The following is a 20,549-nucleotide window of genomic DNA, read 5'->3' as shown; positions in this document are numbered from 1 at the left end:
TAGTCCCTAGCAAATTCCCTACAAATAATAAAAAGATCCCTACAAATAATAAAAGATCCCTATGAGGCTCCTTGAATGCCCCCCCCACCTAGAATAAGCTCGCAACGTGCGTCCTGTAGACCAAATTGATGTTATACTTGCCGATGAGATCGTTCACACCATGGTAGATATTAGCGCTATTTTGTCAAGTAGTGTCTTCGACCAGATTCTGACACTACTTAGATTACAGAGAAGGACCTTTGCTGTTTGAACCCCGACATCTTACAGCAGTGCCACACTCTTCACTCTCCGGAGAAGAGTTCTTTTCCGCAGGGGGAGTTGATGGGGATCGTATGGATTGTAGACGTCCGTTGCAAACTTATTATAGGCGGGGTCTCACTCAGGGGCCTCCATAGGGATCACTTTTTTAATTGTTCTTAGGGTTATTTTAATGTTCGTAGGGATATTTTAGAGATACTTTGGTTTTATTAGAAATACTCAAGTCTTTATTGTTTCTTAGGATATTTTAGTCTTTTATGGACTTTTGGATGATTAATCGAGTTGATTACATATTTGAGTGCTTCTTCCTCCCCCAAGTTCTCCTCTTCTTCTTCTACTTGTATTCTCTCTCTCTCTCTCTCTCTCTCTCTCTCTCTCTCTCTCTCTCTCTCTCTCTCTTCTTCTTCTTCTTCTTCTTCTTCTTCTTCTTCTCTCATCCTAGTCTACATCACCTTCGAATCACCTCATAGGTTCGCAAAATCCTTTTATACAAAAACCATCCCTTCTCCAACTTCCTCAAAAATTACCCCTTTTCTGCGTTAGTCTTCCTAATTTTCCGTCTCTTTCACACGCCACCACCTCCCTTTACGTATTTTCGACTTACAATGAAAAAAGGAAAGTTTCTTTCTCTTCTCAGACTGTCTTTCCACATTTTCACTTCCAGCTGAAAGCGCCCGCCTCAAATTATGCACCCCATGTCCTATTCATTTTCAGCAGAAACTAGAGATTTACGGTGACAAAACTCTCGACACAAAACCGAGAGACTGTCCCTCCCTCTCATGGAATCATATATTTGGAGAATGGGTTCTTCAACCGCTTAGTGTAAGAAACTAAGAAATACCCATTCAACCTCTTTGTGACTATCTATATGCCATGAGCAGCAAAGCCCTTCTAGGAAATCTGACATTTTTTCTCAGATAACAGTCAGATGCTCTGAGAAACCCCTGTTTGGTTATCAGGTTTCCAATAACCAAATAATCCACATTGGTAAAATATCACATTTCTTCCAGCGGTTGGCCAAAACAGCAAATTTAACACACCTGAGCTTTCAATTTCTCCAAAATATTTAACACAATCAAAGCTGGAGAATTGCACTGCCATTCAGGATTTAAGTTGGTATGGACTATGATGTCATTATATATGATCTTGCAGCAATAACCGAAGTTTCTTAGCAATAGTTTCATAGTTATTGCACTGTGATCATGTTAATGAACTAGTTAACTTCCTGTTGAACCCAATTTCATCTACTAAAGATTTGGAAAACTATGGGCAGTGCCAATTTAAAACAATGAAACATTAATTGAGATAAATGAAGGGGGGCTGATCCCTAGAATTTGTCTGAGGAAGAAGTGGAAGTGGTACTGTTGTACGCATGGCAGCAGGCACCGAGAAGACATTGGCAAGAAACCACTGCAGGAGGCGATGATCTCTCAGCACTGAAAGTAGTGGCGACTGATTAAGGATTGCAACAAGCAGTTGTAGTAACTGCTAATGAGACTAGTAAAGATTGTATTAAGTGAATACATGGAGAACAAAACGTGCAGCAAAGCAGTTGTGGCAACTGTCAAAGACATATGTTAAACATGTGCAGAAACTTGGACAGCAAGGAAGTTGTTGCAATCCTTCATCAGCGACAGGGTAGAGGAAGGAGAAAAGGGAAGACCTGGAAGGTCAGGGAGCAGCGGGGTTAGCATGCTGAAAATTATCCTTCCCTCAACATGTTTAGAGACGATGAATCAGACATGGAATCTACTAACTTAGTTGGAGAGAAGAGGCTAACTGAAAGCATGGGCGAAGAAGACCCTCTTGAGTTAGACCAAAGGGCTACCCTTGAAGTAGTAATGAAATAAACAATGAAGAAGGACCAAGTGGTGGGGGGCAGTGTTTTAACTATCTATAGTTATAAGTCCAAGTTCACAGACTAATAATCAGAAGAACCTTATTCTCTACCGGCTTGACAGAATACATGTATAAAAAAAGTACAGGTGCTTTCACCTCATTATACAAAGAGCCTTACCCCGGCCAATCTTCGATCACTGCCCGCTCATGTTAGAATTAAAAGACAATGAGGGTGAGGTGAGGCCTATCAAGATGGATATGTCGTTATGTGAGTACAGGTTTTGACTAGAAGATTAAAGCATGGTGGAATGAAAGCATCATTGTAGATAGTCGAAAGCAATGAATTGCAAGATAAAAGAATGGCAAAAAAAGTTTGAAAGAGAGCAAAAAATCAAGAAAGAGGAGATGCGAAAAGCAAATGAACTCATTGACAGGAATAGGATGACACTATACAGATGGAGGAAAAGCATAAGGAAACTGTACATAAGGCGGAACTTGAGGAGATTCTGCAAAGAGATGAAAACAGTTTGGGGCCTAAAATTGCGTGTCATTTGGCCCAAGGAGGTGGATAATAATTCAAAATTCATTTATCGGATGGCAAATGCAAGAAGAAGACTTAATGCAATAAATTGGCGGACTAAAGGAAGAGGAACTGATTGAGGATAGAGAGAGCATACAGTTTGGGGACTAAAATCACGTTTCATTTGGCCCAAGGAGGTGGATAATAATTCAAAATTAATTTATCGGATGGCAAATGCAAGAAGAAGAATTTATGCAATAAATTGTGCGGACTAAAAGAAGAGGAACTGAGAGAGAGAGAGAGAGAGAGAGAGAGAGAGAGAGAGAGAGCATAAAAATGATTATTCAATATTTTGCGAATCTCTATTCTAAGGAATATGATTGGCGGCCAAAACTCAATGAGTTAGTGTTTCAGGAGATATCTTCAGAGCAAGGGAGATAGTTGGAGAGGGCTTTTAAAGTGGAGGAAGTAAATGACATGGTTTTCTGTATGAAAAAAAAGAGAGCGCTACGCTCAAATGGATTCTCTATGGCTTTCTACCAGAGATATTGTGACACATTCAAGAAGGGGATACTTGCTTTGATAGAGGAATTCCATATGACGGGACAGTTGAGCATGGAATCAAACACCACATTTATCAATCGCATACCGAAGATGGGCCGATCAAACTAAGACTTTAGGCCAAAAGAGTACGTGGTAAGATCTTGGTAGATATCAAGATTGATTTTCTCATGCGGAGAAGAAATGACAAGAGTACGCCAAACTACAACTTAAGAAAGGTGCTTAGAATGTGGCATGTAGTAATGGGTGAAAAGAAAATGAAGATCAAAGTTCAACCCAAATGGTTGCTTCCTCCTATTGGAAGGCTGAAACTAAACTTTGATGGGAGTGTCAAAGGCAATCCAGGTCGGGCTGGAACTGGAGGTGTCTTATGGGACTCGAATGGTAAGACTGATGATGTCATTCTCAGGAGCAGCGGGAGTATGTGGTTCAAATGAGGCAGAAGCGAAAGTACTCCTTTGGATTTTAAGATGGTAAGCAAATGCGGGTCTTGGATCTTTAATTGTATAAGGAGATTCATCTAATGTATTGGCATAGGCAATAAGCAAAGCAAATGGTCCTCTGAAGATGGCCAATAAAATTGCAGAAATCAGAAATTTTGTTTGCAAAATTGGGCCACAACTCCATCAATAGAAGATCTGCAAACGAACACGCTGATAAATTGGCTAAAGGGGTGAAAAAGGAAGATGTAGAGATCAATAACTCATTCCAAGATGAAGAGGGATAGGAGAAGGAAGAAGAACTGGAAGATAGACCTCACTGTTTGCTGCCCAAGAGCTGCAAGAGCTGTTAATTTTGATAGAAAAAAAGGGAGACTGGAGGGCTTTAAATGCAGGTGGGTCAGACCCAAATAACATTCAGGTCTGCGAGAGAAGTGAGAAATTAAGGAACTGTACAGGATTAGAAGAAAGCCCAAAGGTCAGCCGGAAAGTTGCTGCTTTATATATGATTGGCGAACTTCTGGCCCTGAAAAGATGAAGAAAAACACTACTTAACAGGTTTACAATGGGATCGTCTCTAGGTTGGGGGAGAGTTTGTAATTGGGGCATACACAGGGAATGGATGTGAGCTCCGTTTACATTTGAGGGCCACCTTGTCCCCCTTGATGTAATCTGATTATGGCATTTAATAAAAGTTGTTATCTCTAAAAAAAATGTAAGGAAATTTTTTAGCTATAGGAGATCTATTTTTTTGGTCATGCAGGTGTAATCGTCACTAATTGGAAACCTTTGGATTTGAGATGTATAAACAACAAACTATTGTTCTTGCAAGGAAGTCTGTATGGTCCTTTCCACATAAATCCCAAATGGATTTCACCACTTCTACATGTAGGATTGCGACTCCGGATTATCCCATAAATCCTTTACTCAAGGCCAATGGAAAGAGCACTCACATAGATTGAGTACAAAATATGAAATGGAGGGCCCATTTGTTGTTCACTGACTGGTTTTGGTCGGATAGTGAAGATGAGACCCATGCACAGTGACCTTTGGCTACAAACATTCATGTAATTATAATATTCAATAGCATCTTTGTATTGTAATAATCTATATAAGAGCATCCACTCCAGACGAATTAGACAATGGGAAATGAAGAAGTCTGATTATGTTAATATGTAACCCACAATTCTATTTCATCACCCTTCAGTAGTCTAAAATTAACTTCAAAACACTATATGAGGATAACATAGTAGGCAATTATTCTTGTTTGATTGAAATATGTCTAAAAACATGTGTAATAGCATGAGATTAGAGTCTGTGTAGCATAGGACCTGAAAGTCCATAAACATCTTTGGAGCTGCAAAGTGATATGCCATTGGATGACAAATCTATGCATCTCAAACAAACATACGGATGGGATGCTGAGCTCACTTATCTTCAGTGGAGGACATGATCATGCATGTTTATTGAGAAAGGTGATGATGAGCTGGTTCACCTGGTCCGGCAACTGTTCCTGAACGAAATGAGATCCTTCAGGCAGGAATACGATTTCCAAATCCGGGACATAGTCTTTAACCTTTCCGCTCTTTATGTAGTCTTCCATGCCTAGGAATTTAAGGGCATAATCCTTCTCGCCCATGACCAGTAATGCGGGAACTTGGACCTTTGGATCTGTCATACTTGGTGCCCCCATCGACGCCCTATGAGAAACCCACAAAAGCTGTGTTACTAGAGTTCTCTTGAGCAGAATATAGAAAATTAAACTTCCTCGAGATATTCTGTACAGTCCAAGTATCCAAAAGCAGTTCACTAAGACAGGGTGTGGCATCTCAGAAATAGGTTTAGGGACCTAGTTACATCTATTTCCCCAAAATTTCAACATAAGCGCCCGTCCTCTAGTGAAGAAGCTGATAAATTAGCAAAGGAAGGTTTGGAAAGAGAAGAGATGGTCATTCTTCAGGAGGATCCGGAAATGGAGTTGAGGGAAGATCGAAGGGGCAACGGATGGTTACGTCTTCAGTGCTGGGATAGGATAAATTATCACCTTGGGTCTCTTCGGATGGGAAGGAGTTCTATTCAAGGGATGATGTAATGGCAGTTACACCAATGGGACACTTTGTCCTTGTGATGTAATACGATTATAGTGTTAATAAAATTTCTGTTACCTTTCAAAAAATAATCTCAGATACAGGTTTAAAGCTCTGTAAGCATACTTACCTATATGGCACCTGCAACGGAAAGCGGAAACCAGATTTCTCATACAAAGTAGCATAGGCTGTTAGATCTTCATCAGTGAACCAGTGGGGCAATGGAGTGGATGGGTCTACCAAGTCCATGATCTCCTGATCGTTCCCCGCTACTGGAATTTCACTTCCAGAAAAGAGAATATAGACATTTCGCACTACTGTCCTGACATCAAAGCGTTTGAAATCGGCTTCAGCTCTTCCGGGCTCCTGAAAAAAAAAGCATGCCAGCATCTGATTTACATGGGAGAAAAAGGGGCAAGAGCTTAAATAATGCTTTTACTGTCTTTGATGTTAGGTGTGCTTCACCCAAAACGCCTTATTGTATTAATTGTGGTGCAAATCTCTTAAATGTCTAAGAGATTAAATTACCAAAGTATCAATGTAGCAAAGGCAATGAAAACTCTTGGCAAGTTTTCATCTCTTGCATTTCCTTTTTAAATGCTTGATTATATGTGGGTGTGTAGAAACTAGAAACTACAACCCAAGAATTTTGTCAAATCTACTCCTTTACATTGGTTTTAACTTTTGATGTGTGAAGATTACACAACAGCCAGGTTCAACTTTGTAAACCTTAACTCATGGGAAAGGTTTAACTTCATAACACTATGGTAAAGTATACCATAGTATTACTAGGTAAGGCTGCCCTGAAAGGGATAGATAACCCACTTGTAAAGCCAGCAAGGCCTTATCTAATCCTCATTCATTGTTAACAAACACTTAGAAATTGCCAAGAGCTCAAGTAGAATTTTTTTAATATTTTTTTTATGAGTTGAGTTGAATTGTTGCTCCAATAGAATCACTTGATGCCTGTGAAATATAGTTGGATGAATGAGCTGAGTTGGGTTAGCTATAACAAATTCACCCGCTATTCTTGTATAGTATTTTTGAATTGAACTGACGTTATGTGCAGCTATGTGGTTTAATTTCTTCTTGAAGATTGCATACATTTCTACAATGGTCATAGAGTAGAGTTTATCTCCAGAGTCCACTTTAAAAAGAAGGGGTAAAAGAAAGAAAAATAAGATTACCTTCCACCTCAAAATGTAAAAGCCTTCAGGGTAAAGATGACGAGGGAATAAATCAGGTCCTAGAAGCATGAAGGGCAGGCCTAATGTTATGACTCCAGAGACCCTTTCTGGATGGAGGAGGGCGAACTGGTACGCGGGTACAACCCCAAAATCCTTCCCTACAAGAAAAGCCTTCCTTGCCCATCATCATCAAAATCGTCATCGTCGTCGTCATCATCATCATGATGTGTCAAAAGAATTCAAATGTTAGTTGCAATTAATTTAGCAGAACCAAAAGAACATTGAGTCATTGGATTCAATCAAGCCAACACTCTGCAGTTTTAGTTTTGGAGTGGAAAAGAGAAAGAAAATGGAAGGCTACTGATATTGGCACTACCATCTTTTAACAATTTCACAAATTCAGCTTGTCTTTTTTTTTTCTAAATTGGCATCTGAGTGCTTTTGACAGCTGTTTAAATAATAAAAGACAAGATGAGTTACTACAATTATCAAAACATGGCATTGCAAATATCAGTAGCCAAATGGAAAATGACAGTTTTTTTTTTCTTTAAATCTTCCATAATTAGATACTGAATATTGTTGTTTAATTAAACTTTCTAAACAGGTAACTCATCATAGTTTCCTTGAAGAATAAGGAAAGAGGTGTAGTGATTACCTTTGGAATGGCTAAGGAATCAAGAATGGCAAGAAGGTCATGGACAAGGTCCATGAAGGATGCTTTCTCAGGTTCAGGGGGCTCTTGGGAGAGACCATAGCCTCTGAAATCGAAGGCAATAGCTCGGAATCCAGCATTGGCTACTGCCATCATCTGGTATCTCCAAGAATACCATATCTCAGGAAATCCATGCAAGAATACCACCACAATGGGACCTGCTCAAAAGAGAAAATAAGTAAAGCTAAAGAGGATTTGTAGAGAGAGAGAGAGAAGAATAAGATAAGATTAAAAATGAGCACCCTTTCCGATCTCAGCTACATGAAGCTTAAGCCCTCTTATATCTAGATGGGTGTGTTGTATCTCTTCCATTTTCCGTCTACTGAGTTCTGAGAGGTGGTGTTGATTTTGTTATGTGTGGTAGAGAGACACATAGATAATAAATGCTCTCTTGCTTTTTTGTATGTTTACGAGATAGGTGCTTTTTTGTCTTCATGTGTTTTGTTTGACTTGAAGCGATTGGCTTATCTGTTACTAACTTACTATTATCCAGGGTTAAAGACCAGTAAATCAACGGTTTCAAATCTTTAGATCATTTGGAGGGTCAGGATCATCCTATGGAAAAGACTTTTGGGCATGGCCCATCAAATGAATGGTTTTGATCACCCAAATTCGATCTCGACGTATGAAAACAAATGGATGTGGCCCCCCCCCCCCCCCCCCCCCCCAAAGAGACCACATCCCTTGTTTTTTTGGTAGGTAAGAATGGATTGAACCACCAACCTTGACCATTGTGCTAGAGGCTCAATACCGGTCACATCATTTTCCCTTTCTTACAGGGCAGTGATAAATTCGCACACCCTATAGGATAACTCGCACCACATTAAACGGTAAAAAACATTAAAAGTATGCTGCATACCCTCAAGGGTTGCGAATTATCCTAGAGGGGGTGCGAGTTTTTCCTCGCCCTTCTTACAGAAATTTGGTGGTCATGCTGTGTTCACTTGGACTTTAATTGTCAGCGAGGAATTTTCCAAATAATAGCCTACTGAGTTTCCTCCCACAAGAAGAGCAAAGCTCAAGTAAATGGGATTGGGGATTTCTAGCAAAAAATCAGGGACATGATACGTCCACAAAAAGACAAGGAAGAGGACTTGAATACCCATGAAACACAAAAACATTGTGAAAGTGACCAAATCGTCCTCATTTTCACTTTCTTCTTTATCTTTCTTATACTTTGTTTTCGGGCAATAATAAATTCGCCCCCCCCTCTAGGATAATTCGCACCCCTTTATCGTGTATCAAGCATAAAGTCTGCCACATACCCTCTTTTATTAGGGGTGCGAGTTTTTACTAAAAATGATGTCATTTTACCTTCCTTCTCATTCTACTTCAACTGTGCATGCATCCAATCCAAATGGACCTGTTGGGGGTTCCACACAAAAGCAAAGGAAGCAAAGGATCCCACATCGGTAAAATGAAAAGGATGTGGATGGGTTATAATCAAGGTTTTAAATTTCGGCCGAAATCTGAAATTTTGGAACGAAATTAAATGGAAACGTTTTGAAACCGAAATTGGGCAAAATTTAGAAAATTTCGGCGAAATATTTGATAAATTATTAATTTTTTATTCCTTGCCAAAATTACCGAAATTTTGGGAGAAAAATATGGGATTTCGATATGTTTTGACCGAAATTTCAGGATTTCGGCTGAAATTTCGGTTTCGGTGAGGACCGAAATTATAGCCGAAACCAAAATTTAAAACCTTGGTTATAATGGAATGGGCACCCTCCCCTTAACGGCTTGCTTTTAGGGTGAGTTCTACTTGGGTCCCTACAGGACCCTAGAGACCCCCCTTAGATGCATTGCACTCCCATGGAGTGAGACGCACGTATTAAATAGCATACTTGCAACTCATATAGGTTATGCTCTTTTTTCTCATGGGTCATTAAGGTGTTACATTAAGCTAGATAGTTTGTATTAGTTGCTTAGTTATTCTATTATCATTTATTAAGAATCATAGCCAAAGGCACCCTTATCTACCTAAATTGACTCTAATTTATCATGAACGGCTTCGTATGTTCTTGCTGGGATCTTGAACACTGATATGAGAAAATTGTCAATCACATGCAACACAATACAGCAGTCTTGAATGATCGTTTGAGCTTCCTAAATGACTTGTTTCTTACGTAGGGGCTTGAGACTTCGAACTCAATTTTAGATAGCTATCTTGAGACCCTCCTCTCCCCCAGGAGTCTCATGGCTCTACCTGGTAAATCGGTTGATCACCCTGAGGATTTGAGATGGTAGGGTATTTTGGATTTGGGATGACCCTTGGTTAGGAGAGTCATGTTTGTGTCATGCTTTCCAAAACCTACTCATCCTAGCTCTATTCATCCTAGCGATCAATAGAGAAGTGAGAGTGTCTGATTCCCTATCTAGGATAGCAGATGGTAGGGTGGGAATCAAGGATAGCAGATGGTAGGGTATTTTGGATTTGGGATGCCAGATTTAGGCGCAACCTAAAAGATGAGGAAATCAGTAGCTTCTCATCCCTTCTAGAGTCCATTCAGTCTTCTATTGGTCCCCCTACTTTTCTGATGAGAGAGTCTGGGCCCCTCACCCTCAAGGACTATTTATGTCAGTTCCTTCTTTTACAGTTTGAATGCAAGCAATGAGACGGCTAGTCGGCATGAAAAGATTTGGTAACCCTTAGCATCTCCAAGTATTATAGCTTTCACTTGGACTACGGTTATGTGGATGATCAACACCTATAACCGGCCCAAAAGAAGAATATTTTACATTGTAAGCAAGTGTGTTTTATGCAGAAAGCAGGAAAAGATACTGGATCACCCCAAAATGACTTTGGCAACTTAGCCATCTTCACCATGCATTTGACTGTCTCACTAATAGTGCGGTTCATCTTCTCTGCCACTCCATTACCAAGACCTGTCTTTTCGTGTCTTATACCATGTTTAGAACAATAACCTTTAAACTCGTTTGATATATACTCTCTCCCGTTACAGTACAGAGGCACTTCAAAGGTTTTCCTGTCTATCTTTCTATCATGACATGAAATCTCTAAAGACATTGGAACACATCGTCTTTTGTTTTCAAAAAATAAACCCACACTTTCCTCGATGCATCATCAATAAAAGTAACAAAATACCGATTGCCACCAAGGGATTCCATCTCAAAGGGACCACACATATAAGAAAAGACCATGTCTAAAATATCAAAATTTCTTTCTGATGACGTAACAAAAGAGACCCTATGTTATTTACCAAATAAATAATGATCACATGGGTCAAGATGCGTACCTTTGACGAATGGAATAAGTGCCTTCTTTGCCAAAATCTGCAACTCTTTCTCACTCATGTGAGCAAGCCTCTTATGTTACAAGCTAGAAGAACTGTCTTTAGTAACATTTATCATATCCTTGCACATCTTTGCATAAGTCTTGTATAGTGTGCGACAAGTCCTCCCCTCTGCAACAAGGAGTGAACCTTTGGTAAGCTTCCATGTTCCCTTACCAAAGTAGCTTTCATAACCTTGCCTAACCATGGCTATCCCAGAAATCAGATTAAAGAGCATATCAGGAACATGTCGCACTTCCCTCAAAGTCAATGTGCACCAAACACTGGTTTCTATGCACACATCACCGATTCTCACAATCTTTGAGAGACTAGTATTGCTCATCTTCACCATACCAAAGTCTCCTGCTTTATATGAAGTGAAGAACTCCCTGTTGGCAGTAGCGTGGTAAGAAGAACCTGTATCAACAACTCACTATATACCCTGATCTGCAACATGTAAACACTCTTATTCTCCAAAAGAGAGTGTTATCACTTCTTCATCAGACACTGTAGCCGTAGTGTCTTTATCATTATCCTTTCTTTGATTTTTACCTTCTTTTTGTTCTGTTTTGTAAACCCAATAATACTTCCTTATATGGCCCTCTTTGCCACAGTGGAAACACTTTTTCTTCTCTCTTGAATTCAACATTTCTTTGGATTTGTTATGATTTTGTGGCCCTCTGCTTTTACTTCTACCCATGTTCTCTGTGACAAGAGCTTGTGCATGGTCTGTACTTGTTGATTTCCTTCTAGTCTCTTCATTAAGCAAGCTACTAGTAACTTGGCCCATACTAAGTACACCATCTGGAGCATAATTACTAAGTGAAACCACAAAAGTTTCCCAACTGTCAGGTAACGAACTCAAAAGTAACAATGCCTGCAACTCATCATCTAGCACCATCTTCATCGAAGACAACTGGTTCACTATGCTCTGAACTTCATTCAGATGCTCTGTAATCAAACCACCTTCTTTGAACTTCAGGTTCACAAGCTTTCTAATCAGGAAAGCTTTGTTCCCAGTAGTCTTTCTCTCATAAAGACTCTAACTTCTTCCAAAGAGAATGTGCAGATGTTTCATTAGACACATGGTGGAAAACACTATCATCCAACCATTGCCTAATATGTCTGATAGCCTTTGTATTCAAATTTTGTCAATCTCTATCAGACATGCTAGTCAGCTTGGCTTTTTCACCTTCAATGGGTTCATAAAAATACTTGCATTAAAGGATATCCTCCATCTTTGGTTTCCAAATCATCCCAATTTGATCCTGTAAGCTTGACCATGGTTCCCATAGAACTCTCCATCTCAATCCATACAAACACCTATGCTTCCAAACAACCACAACTTTGATACGACTTGTTGGGTTTTTCGCCAAAGAAAACCCACTTTAATTAACAAGCAAATAAATATATGGATTTAAAGAACCAAACAATCAAGAGAGCAATCACACAAAAGAACATAAAGATTTACGTGGAAAACCCTCCAACAAAGAGGGAAAAACCATGGGGCGAATCCGACGAAATATCCACTAATTAGAATAAGTAATACAACGTCTTTCTCTGAAGTTTTCATCCAAAACTTGAGTAACTACAAGAAATAAGAGAGATTCAAGAGTTACCTCGTTGCGAATAACAAAACCCACTTTCTCACAAAAAATTACCCACTTCGATCTTCAAGTCGAAGAAACCCAAATCCTCGCGAAGTCTCCATGCGATGAGAGGATCTAATGACGTGGTGAAAATCTCTAAGAAGAAACGTTCCAAATCCTTGGCTTTGATCCCACACAAAACCCTCTAAAAGAGCCACCAATAAAACCCTAGTTTTCTACTTCTTCTTCTCCTCTCCCTCTTTCTTTCCCTTTTTTTTTCTTTCTAATGTTTTTCACTTTTTAACATTTTTAACTAAAACGTCATCGCCACCCATGACTTTCTCTCCCCCACTTCCCTTTTTTGTTTGAATTAGGAGACTATGTTTCCTATTCTAATAGGATACAAATAAGTGGGTGGGATGTGGGGCCACTCACATCCCACCCATGGGTTGGACCCACAATAGTAGATATCAATAACTCATTCCAAGATGAAGAGGGATAGGAGTAGGAAGAACAACTGCGAGATAGACCTCACTGTTTGCCCAAGAGCTGCAAGAGCTGTTAATTTTGATAGGAAAAAAAGGGAGAAAAGTACGGAATGTGGGTTGTAGTTTCGAGAAATTACGGATTTTATATACTTTTTAAAACAATCATCAAACACGGGTGATTCTTCAAAAATGGGTAGAAAAAAGACCCCAATACCTTCTGACATGATCAGAGACCTCGTATGTTGCCTTTCCTCACAAATTCAAAACCCAATATCAATCATTATCTTTAAAGTAATACTTTATTATTTCTCACTTCTCTTTTGGCTGAGAATGGCTATGTTATTGAGTATTTTATTATTTACACATCTCTTTTGGTTGAGAACGGTGACGTTATTGAATATTTTATTATTTCTCATGTCTCTTTTGGCTTAGAACGACTAAGTTATTGAATATTTTATTATTTCTCATGTCTCTTTTGGCTTAGAACGGCTACATTATTGAATATTTTATTATTTCTCACAGGAATAGAAGAAAGCCCAAAGGTCAGCAAGAAAGTTACCGCTTTATATATGATCGGTGAACTTCTGCCCTGGAAAGATGAAGAAAAACACTACTTAACAGGTTTACAATGGGATCTTCTCTTGGTTGGGGAGAGTTTGTAGTTGGTGCATACACAGGGAATGGATGTGAGCCCCATTAACAATTGAGGACCTTGTCCTCGTTGATGTAATCTGATTATGGCATTTAATAAAAGTTGTTATCTTTAAAAAAAATGTAAAGAATTTTTTTAGCTATAGCTATAAAAGTTGTTATCGTTGATGTAATCTGATCTATTTTTTCTGCCATGTAGGTGTAATCGTCACTATTTGGAAACCTTTGGATTTGAGCCGTATAAACAACAAACTATTGTTCTTGCAAGGAAGTCTGTATGGTCCTTTCCACACAAATCCCAAATGGGGATTGCGATTTTGGATTATCCCATAAATTCTTATCTCAAGGCCAATGGAAAGAGCACTCACATAGATTGAGTACAAAATATGAAATGGAGGGCCCATTTGCTGTTCACTGACTGGCTTCGGTCGGATGGTGACGAGACCCATGCACAGCGACCTTTGGCTGTATACATTTCTGTACTAATAATATTCAATAGCATCTTTGTATTGTAATAATCTACTTAAGAGCACCCACTCCAGGCAATTAGACAATGGGAAACGAACAGGTTTGATTATGTTAATATGTTACCCACAATTCCATTTCATCACCCTGCAGTAGTCTAAATTTAACTTCAGAACACTAAATGAAGATAACATAGTTGGCAATTATTCTTGTCCGTTTGGTCTTTTATGCCATCAAAATCTGTCTAAAAACATGTGTAATAGCATGATGTTAGTGTCTGTATCGCATAGTACCTGAAATTCCATAAACATCTTCGGAGCTGCAAAGAGATCTGCCATTGGATGACAACCCTATGCATCCCAAACATACATAAGGATGGGATGCTGGGCTCACTATCTTAAGTGGAGGCCATGATCATGTATGCTTATTGAGAAAGGTAATGATGAGCTGGTTCACCTGGTCTGGTAACTGTTCCTGAACAAAATGAGATCCTTCAGGCAGGAACACGATTTCCAAATCTGGGACATAGTCTTTAACCTTTCCGCTCCTTATGTAGTCTTCCATGCCTAGGAATTTAAGGACATAATCTTTCTCGCCCATGACCAGCAATGCAGGAACTTGGACCTTTGGATCTGTTATACTTGGTGCCCCCATCCACGCCCTGTGAGAAAACCACAAAAGATGTGTTACTACATTGTATAATAGAGCTCTCTCAATCAGAATATAGAAAATCACACTTCCTTGAGATAATCTGTACGGTCCAAGTATCCAAAAAAGTTCACTAAAACAGGGTGTGGCATCTCAGATATAGGTTTAAGGATCTAGTTACATCTATTTCCCCAATATTTCAACATAAGCGCCCATCCGCGAATGAAGAAGCTGATAAATTAGCAAAGGAAGGTGTGGAAAGAGAAGAGAGGGTCATTCTTCAGGAGGATCCGGAAATGGAGTTGAGGGGAGATCGAAGGGGCAGCACCGCAGCAGGTGGTTACATCTTCAGTGCTGGCTGTCTATCTGGGATAGGATAAATTATCACCTTGGGTCTCTTGGGATGGGAAGGAGATGTATTCAAGGGATGATGTAATGGTAGTTACACGGTTACACCAATGGGACACCTTGTCCCTGTGATGTAATACGATAATAGGGCTAGTAAAATTTCTGTTATCTTTCAAAAAAAAAAAAAAAAAATCTCAGATACAGGTTTAAGGCTCTGTAGGCATACTTACCTATATGGCACCTGCAACGGAAAGCGGAAACCAGACTTCTCATATAAAGTAGCATAGGCTGTTAGATCTTCATCAGTGAACCAGTGGGGTAATGGAATGGATGGGTCTACCAAGTCCATGATCTCCTGATCTTTCCCCGCTACTGGAATTTCACTTCTAGAAAAGAGAATGTAGACGTTTCGCACTACTGTCCTGACATCAAAGCGTTCGAAATCGGCTTCAGCTCTTCTGGGCTCCTGGAAAAATAAGCATAGCAGCATCTGATTTAAATGGGAACAAATCTCTTAAATGTCTAAGAGATTAAATGACTAAAATATCAACGCAGCAAAGGCAATGAAAACTCTGGTTAAGTTTTCATCTCTTGCATTTCCTTTTTAAATGCTTGATTATATGTGGGTGCGTAGACTACAACCCATGAATTTTGTAATATCTGCTTCTTTACTTTGGTTTTCAACTTTTGATGTGTGAAGATTACACAACAGCTGGGTTCAAGTTTGTAAACTTGAACTCATGGGAAAGGTTTAACTTCATAGCATTATGGTAAAGTATACCATAGAATCACTAGGTAAGGCTTCTCTGAAAGGGATCAATGACCCACTTGTAAAGCCAACAAGGCCTTATCTATCCTCATTCATTGTTAACAAAGACAGAGAAATTGCCAAGAGCTCCACTAGAATTATTTTTTTTTTTAAATTTTTTAATTGTTTCTCCAATAGAGTCACTGTTACATGACTCTATGGGTCCCACTTGGGCGGGAATAAATTAGTTTAGATTCATTAGTTGGTAGGATTTTCTTTGTAGTTGTTTGTGATGTGTAGGAGTCTTAAAGATAAGGATTATCTAGATTATGGATTTTCTACAAATAACTTGTACGTAGCCTTTCTTGAGGAATGAAGAAATTTATCCTCAAATTTGTGTTTTTGCACAGAAAGGAGGAACGACCCTTCCCTCGAAGTGGGAGAAGAGGCTGATCTTCCCTCTGAGAAGATCAAATCCGTTACGAACCGAATCAGGTTCGTAACAAGTGGTATCAGAGCCGTCGATCTTGCGCCATGGCTACACCTTCAGAGTTTGGGAATCCATACTTTGAGATCTTGGGAAGATCAAAGCACTCATTTTGGAAATGATGGAAGGACATCAACGGTTTGTGGAAGGCTTGAACAAAATTGGGACAACGATTGAAAAGGCGTGCACGACGAAACAGAAAAAGAGGACAAAAGAAGAAGAGAGAAAAAATTCAGCTAGAAGAAACGGCAAAAAAGCCTAGACGCCGTTCATCTCGCACTATCAAACACCATAGAAAAGATCTTCACTTCGAGCCATCCGTGGGTCAACGTTTGAATCATTCCAAAACGACCATTTCTTGAGGAATGAAGAAATTTATTCCCAAATTTGTGTTTTTGCACAGAAAGGAGGAACAACCCTTCCCTGAAGTGGGTCAAGATGCTTATCTTCCCTCTGAGAAGATCAAATCCATTACAAACCGAAGCAGGTTCGTAACAGTTGATGCCTGTAAAATATAATTGGATGAATGAACTGAGCTGAGTTAGCTATAACAAATTCACTCGTTATTTTTGTGTAGTATTTTTGAATTGAACTGACGTTATGTGCAGCTATGTGGTTTAATTTCTTCTTGCAGATCGCGTACATTTCTACCATGGTCATAGAGTAGAGTTTATTTACAGAGTCCACTTTAAAAAGAAGGGGTAAAAGAAAGAAAAATTAGATTACCTTCCACCTCAAAATGTAAAAGCCTTCAGGGTAAAGATCAGGAGGGAATGAATCGGGGCCTAGAAGCATGAAGGGCAGGCCTAATGTTATGACTCCAGAGACCCTTTCTGGATGGAGGAGGGCGAAATGGTATGCGGGTACAACCCCAAAATCCTTCCCTACAAGAAAAGCCTTCCTTCCCCATCATCATCAAAATCGTCATCGTCATCGTCGTAATCATCATCACGTGTCAAAAGAATTAAATGTTAGTTGCAATTAATTTAGCAGAACCAAAAGAACATTGAGTCATTGGATTCAATCAAGCCAACACTGCAGTTTTAATTTTGGAGTGGAATAAATTAGTTAAGGAAAATTAGTTAGGAAGAAATTGCCTCCAAAGCATAAACCCCTCATTTTCATTTCTCTGCTATAAATTCACCCGGATTTTTCTCTTCTTGTCTTGCTACTTATACATAACTAGTATCAAGAGAAAGAAAATGGAAGGCTACTGATATTGGCACTACCATGTTTTAACAACTTCACAAACTCAGCCTGTCTTTTCTTTCTAAATTGGCGTCTGAGTGCTTTTGACAGCTGTTTAAATAATAAAGGACAAGATTAGTTGTTAAAAAAATGAGGGTTCTGATGATAATGAGTAAACAGAAATAGAGTTGCTTCAAGGCGTGATATCACTTTCCTTTAGACAAATTTCGCCTCCACCAAAAGTGTGAAAAGGGGATCCACGAAATGCCTCCAAGATACAATGAAGCCTAATAGGAAAATCCTACTAATGTTTGACGATGCGTCGCACAAGTGGAGTCAAACCCGAAATGCCCTTCAGAAATGTCAAACCTTAGAGAAATTTTCGGATACTGTTTCTGCAGATTAACAATATCTAGAACACTAAAAAGAATAAAACAATATGTAAAAAGACTTGGGGATTTGAAGGAAAGTAGAAGTGTGTATTGAATCTGTCAGAAATGGACTACAAAGTTGCAAATTTGTTTCTATCTTTGAGTGACAGGAATCTGCTCTATTTATAGAGCCTCTTGTGACTTTTCACAGTGAAAACCACCTCTACAAGGGACCTTTCCTAAATGGTTCGACTTTTACCCATTAGATTGCGCCCATTTGCTATTCAACGGTTTGGATTGATCCTAGAGTGACTGTTGGCTTGAGTAAAACCTCTCTCCAACCTCGCAACCGCTAGATTAATCATCTACGATGCTGGTTGCACCCTTTGGGCTCTTGATTGTTGGGATGATGGGAAGCAATCCAACGGTCCTCATCACACTCGATCACCACGCAATCTGACGAACCAGATTGCACCCGGCGCCACACTAGCCGTTGGAACGCACTGGGCCAGCTGGGCCGACCGTTCGGCCCGAACACAAAGCAAAACCCAATCGAACCATTCGGTCTATCCACTCGACTGATCAATCTCGATCTAGATCCAACGGTCCAGATCTAATCTGAAAAAAATTAAGTGCTCCAATTGCTCCTTACGACGATGCGTCAATAAAGCGTCCTATTGCCCACGCCGCGCGTGTGCTCACGGTGCAACCCACGGCTAAGCATTTGTCTATCTACTTGACCGATCAATATCGATCTAGATCCAACGGTCAAGATCTAATCTGGGAAAATTTAAGTGCTCCAATTGCTCCTTGCGACGATGCATCATTAAAGCCCTACTGCCTACGTCGCATGTGCACGATGCGGTGCGTTGCAACCCCATGGCTAACCCTATATAAAGCAAACAAGAGAAGCAGTCGGTAATGCTATAGAAACCCATCTCCTTCTCTTGTCACATCCGATCTGGGACTATTTTTCCCACTATACTTCTACATCCCTTACAAAAGTAACTTTTTCCAAAACACTCAGAAAACATTTTCCAAAATACTAATTTTGACTAGAAAACCAAAGATTTTGAATATCCAAAATCTCTAAAACATGAGTTAGTGCAATTATCAAAACATGGCATTGCAAATATCAGTAGCCAAATGGGAAATGACAGTTTTTTTCTTTAAATCTTCCATAATTAGATACTGAACATTGTTGTTTTATTAAACTTTCTAAACAGGTAATTCATCATAGTTCCTTGAAGAATAAGGAAAGAGGTGTAGTGATTACCTTTGGAATGGCTAAGGAATCAAGAATGGCAAGAAGGTCATGGACAAGGTCCATGAAGGATGCTTTCTCAGGTTCAGGGGGCTCTTGGGAGAGACCATAGCCTCTGAAATCGAAGGCAATAGCTCGGAATCCAGCATTGGCTACTGCCATCATTTGGTATCTCCAAGAATACCATATCTCAGGAAATCCATGCAAGAATACCACCACAATGGGACCTGCTCAAAAGAGAAAATAAGTAAAGCTAAATAGGATTTGTAGAGAGAGAGAGAGAGAGAGAGAGAGAGAGAGAGAGAGAGAAGAATAAGATAAAAAATGAGCACCCTTTCCGATCTCAGCTACATGAAGCTTAAGCCCTCTTATATCTAGATGGGTGTGTTGTATCTCTTCCATTTTCCGTCTTCTGAGAGGGAGGGAAGAAATTTCACAGGTGGTATTGATTTTGGTTTATGTGTGGGAGTGAGACACATAGTTAAATGCTCTCTTGTTTTTCGTTTGTGTACGAGATAGATGCTCTTTTGTCTTCGTGTGTTTTGGTTGACTAATAGCGATTGGTTTATCTGTGGGTTAAAGACCTGTAGATCAACGGTTTCAAATCTTTAGATCATTTGGAGGGTTAAGATAATCATATGGAAAAGACTTTTTGGCGATCTCGACGTATAAAAACAAATGAATGCATGCCACCCCACCACACACACACACAAAGGGACCATATACTTTTTTCTTTTTTTTTTGGTAGGTAAGAATGGATCGAGCCACCAACCTTGACCATTGTGCTAGAGTAAGGGTGTCAATTTTGGCCGGCTCGGAGGCTCGTCGAGCTCGGCTCGAAAAAAGCTTGGCTCGAATCTTTAGGCCCGTTAAGCTTAACGAGCCGAGCCTAATTTAGGCCAGACTCAGCTCGGCTCGGCTCGTTAAGAATTTAATATATTTAAATATATATATTATATATTAATTTATACATTAAAAGGGTTGTCTAGGGAGTGAAAGGGGAGGGGGCAAAATATGTCACTTCATTTTTGGAACCTCATTTGTTACTAGGACCACCCCCCATAGTGTAAAAAAAGTAGTCAAATTACACTAGTAGGACTGTCCAGGGAAGATGAGGGGTGTGAACGTAATATAACCTGAGCTCGGTAAGGCTCACGAGCCTGACCGAGCCGAGCTTTTGAGCTTAACGAGCCGAGCCGAGCCGAGCCTGGCCAAGCTCGGCTCGGCTCGGCTCGTTTACACCCCGTGGTCATGCTATGTTCATTTGAACTTTATTTGTCCGTGAGGAATTTTCCAAATAATAGCCTACTGAGTTTCCTCCCAAAAGAAGAGCAAAGCTCAAGTAAATAATATTGGGGATTTCTAGCAAAAAATAAGGGACATGACACGTCCACAAAAAGAC

At 39.7% G+C, this 20,549-nt stretch overlaps 2 protein-coding genes across 3 annotated transcripts; both read right to left on the bottom strand.

Annotated features, from left to right (window-relative positions):
* Positions 1-4,768: 4,768 nt before the first annotated feature.
* Positions 4,769-7,999, bottom strand: LOC143881104 (epoxide hydrolase 2-like). Its single transcript, XM_077384100.1, has 5 exons — positions 7,847-7,999; positions 7,548-7,762; positions 6,893-7,063; positions 5,836-6,071; positions 4,769-5,318 (listed from the first exon to the last, which is right to left on the bottom strand). The coding sequence occupies exons 1-5, from the start codon at positions 7,914-7,916 to the stop codon at positions 5,072-5,074; spliced, it is 939 nt and encodes a 312-aa protein (XP_077240215.1). The 5' UTR covers positions 7,917-7,999; the 3' UTR covers positions 4,769-5,071.
* Positions 8,000-14,114: 6,115 nt separating this feature from the next.
* On the bottom strand, positions 14,115-19,637 carry LOC143882161 (epoxide hydrolase 2-like). Of its 2 annotated transcripts, XM_077385606.1 has the most exons (5): positions 19,480-19,637; positions 19,160-19,374; positions 17,051-17,221; positions 15,320-15,555; positions 14,115-14,754 (listed from the first exon to the last, which is right to left on the bottom strand). In XM_077385606.1, exons 1-5 carry the CDS (start codon positions 19,547-19,549, stop codon positions 14,508-14,510), a joined length of 939 nt encoding a protein of 312 aa, XP_077241721.1. In that variant the 5' UTR covers positions 19,550-19,637; the 3' UTR covers positions 14,115-14,507. The 2 variants fall into 2 exon arrangements, with proteins under 2 accessions (XP_077241721.1, XP_077241722.1); XM_077385607.1 differs by lacking the exon at positions 17,051-17,221.
* Between the last annotated feature and the right edge of the window lie 912 nt (positions 19,638-20,549).

This window comes from Tasmannia lanceolata, unplaced genomic scaffold, assembly GCF_043159265.1.
Source record: "Tasmannia lanceolata isolate RefF3 unplaced genomic scaffold, GAP_Taslan_0.1 ptg000007l, whole genome shotgun sequence".
NCBI lineage: Eukaryota > Viridiplantae > Streptophyta > Magnoliopsida > Canellales > Winteraceae > Tasmannia > Tasmannia lanceolata.
This window is presented reverse-complemented; position numbering and strand designations above follow the sequence as displayed.

What these genes read in the sequence shown, in the direction of transcription:
- LOC143881104 (XM_077384100.1), bottom strand. Translation starts at nt 7,916, where the DNA reads ATGGAAGAGATACAACACACCCATCTAGATATAAGAGGGCTTAAGCTT. An exon ending in TGTAGCTGAGATCGGAAAGG is followed by an intron (nt 7,763 to 7,846) that starts GTGCTCATTTTT and finishes TCTTTTGAGCAG; the next exon opens with GTCCCATTGTGGTGGTATTC. An exon ending in ATTCCTTAGCCATTCCAAAG is followed by an intron (nt 7,064 to 7,547) that starts GTAATCACTACA and finishes TGGGCAAGGAAG; the next exon opens with GCTTTTCTTGTAGGGAAGGA.
- LOC143882161 (XM_077385606.1), bottom strand. Translation starts at nt 19,549, where the DNA reads ATGGAAGAGATACAACACACCCATCTAGATATAAGAGGGCTTAAGCTT. An exon ending in TGTAGCTGAGATCGGAAAGG is followed by an intron (nt 19,375 to 19,479) that starts GTGCTCATTTTT and finishes TCTTTTGAGCAG; the next exon opens with GTCCCATTGTGGTGGTATTC. An exon ending in ATTCCTTAGCCATTCCAAAG is followed by an intron (nt 17,222 to 19,159) that starts GTAATCACTACA and finishes TGGGGAAGGAAG; the next exon opens with GCTTTTCTTGTAGGGAAGGA.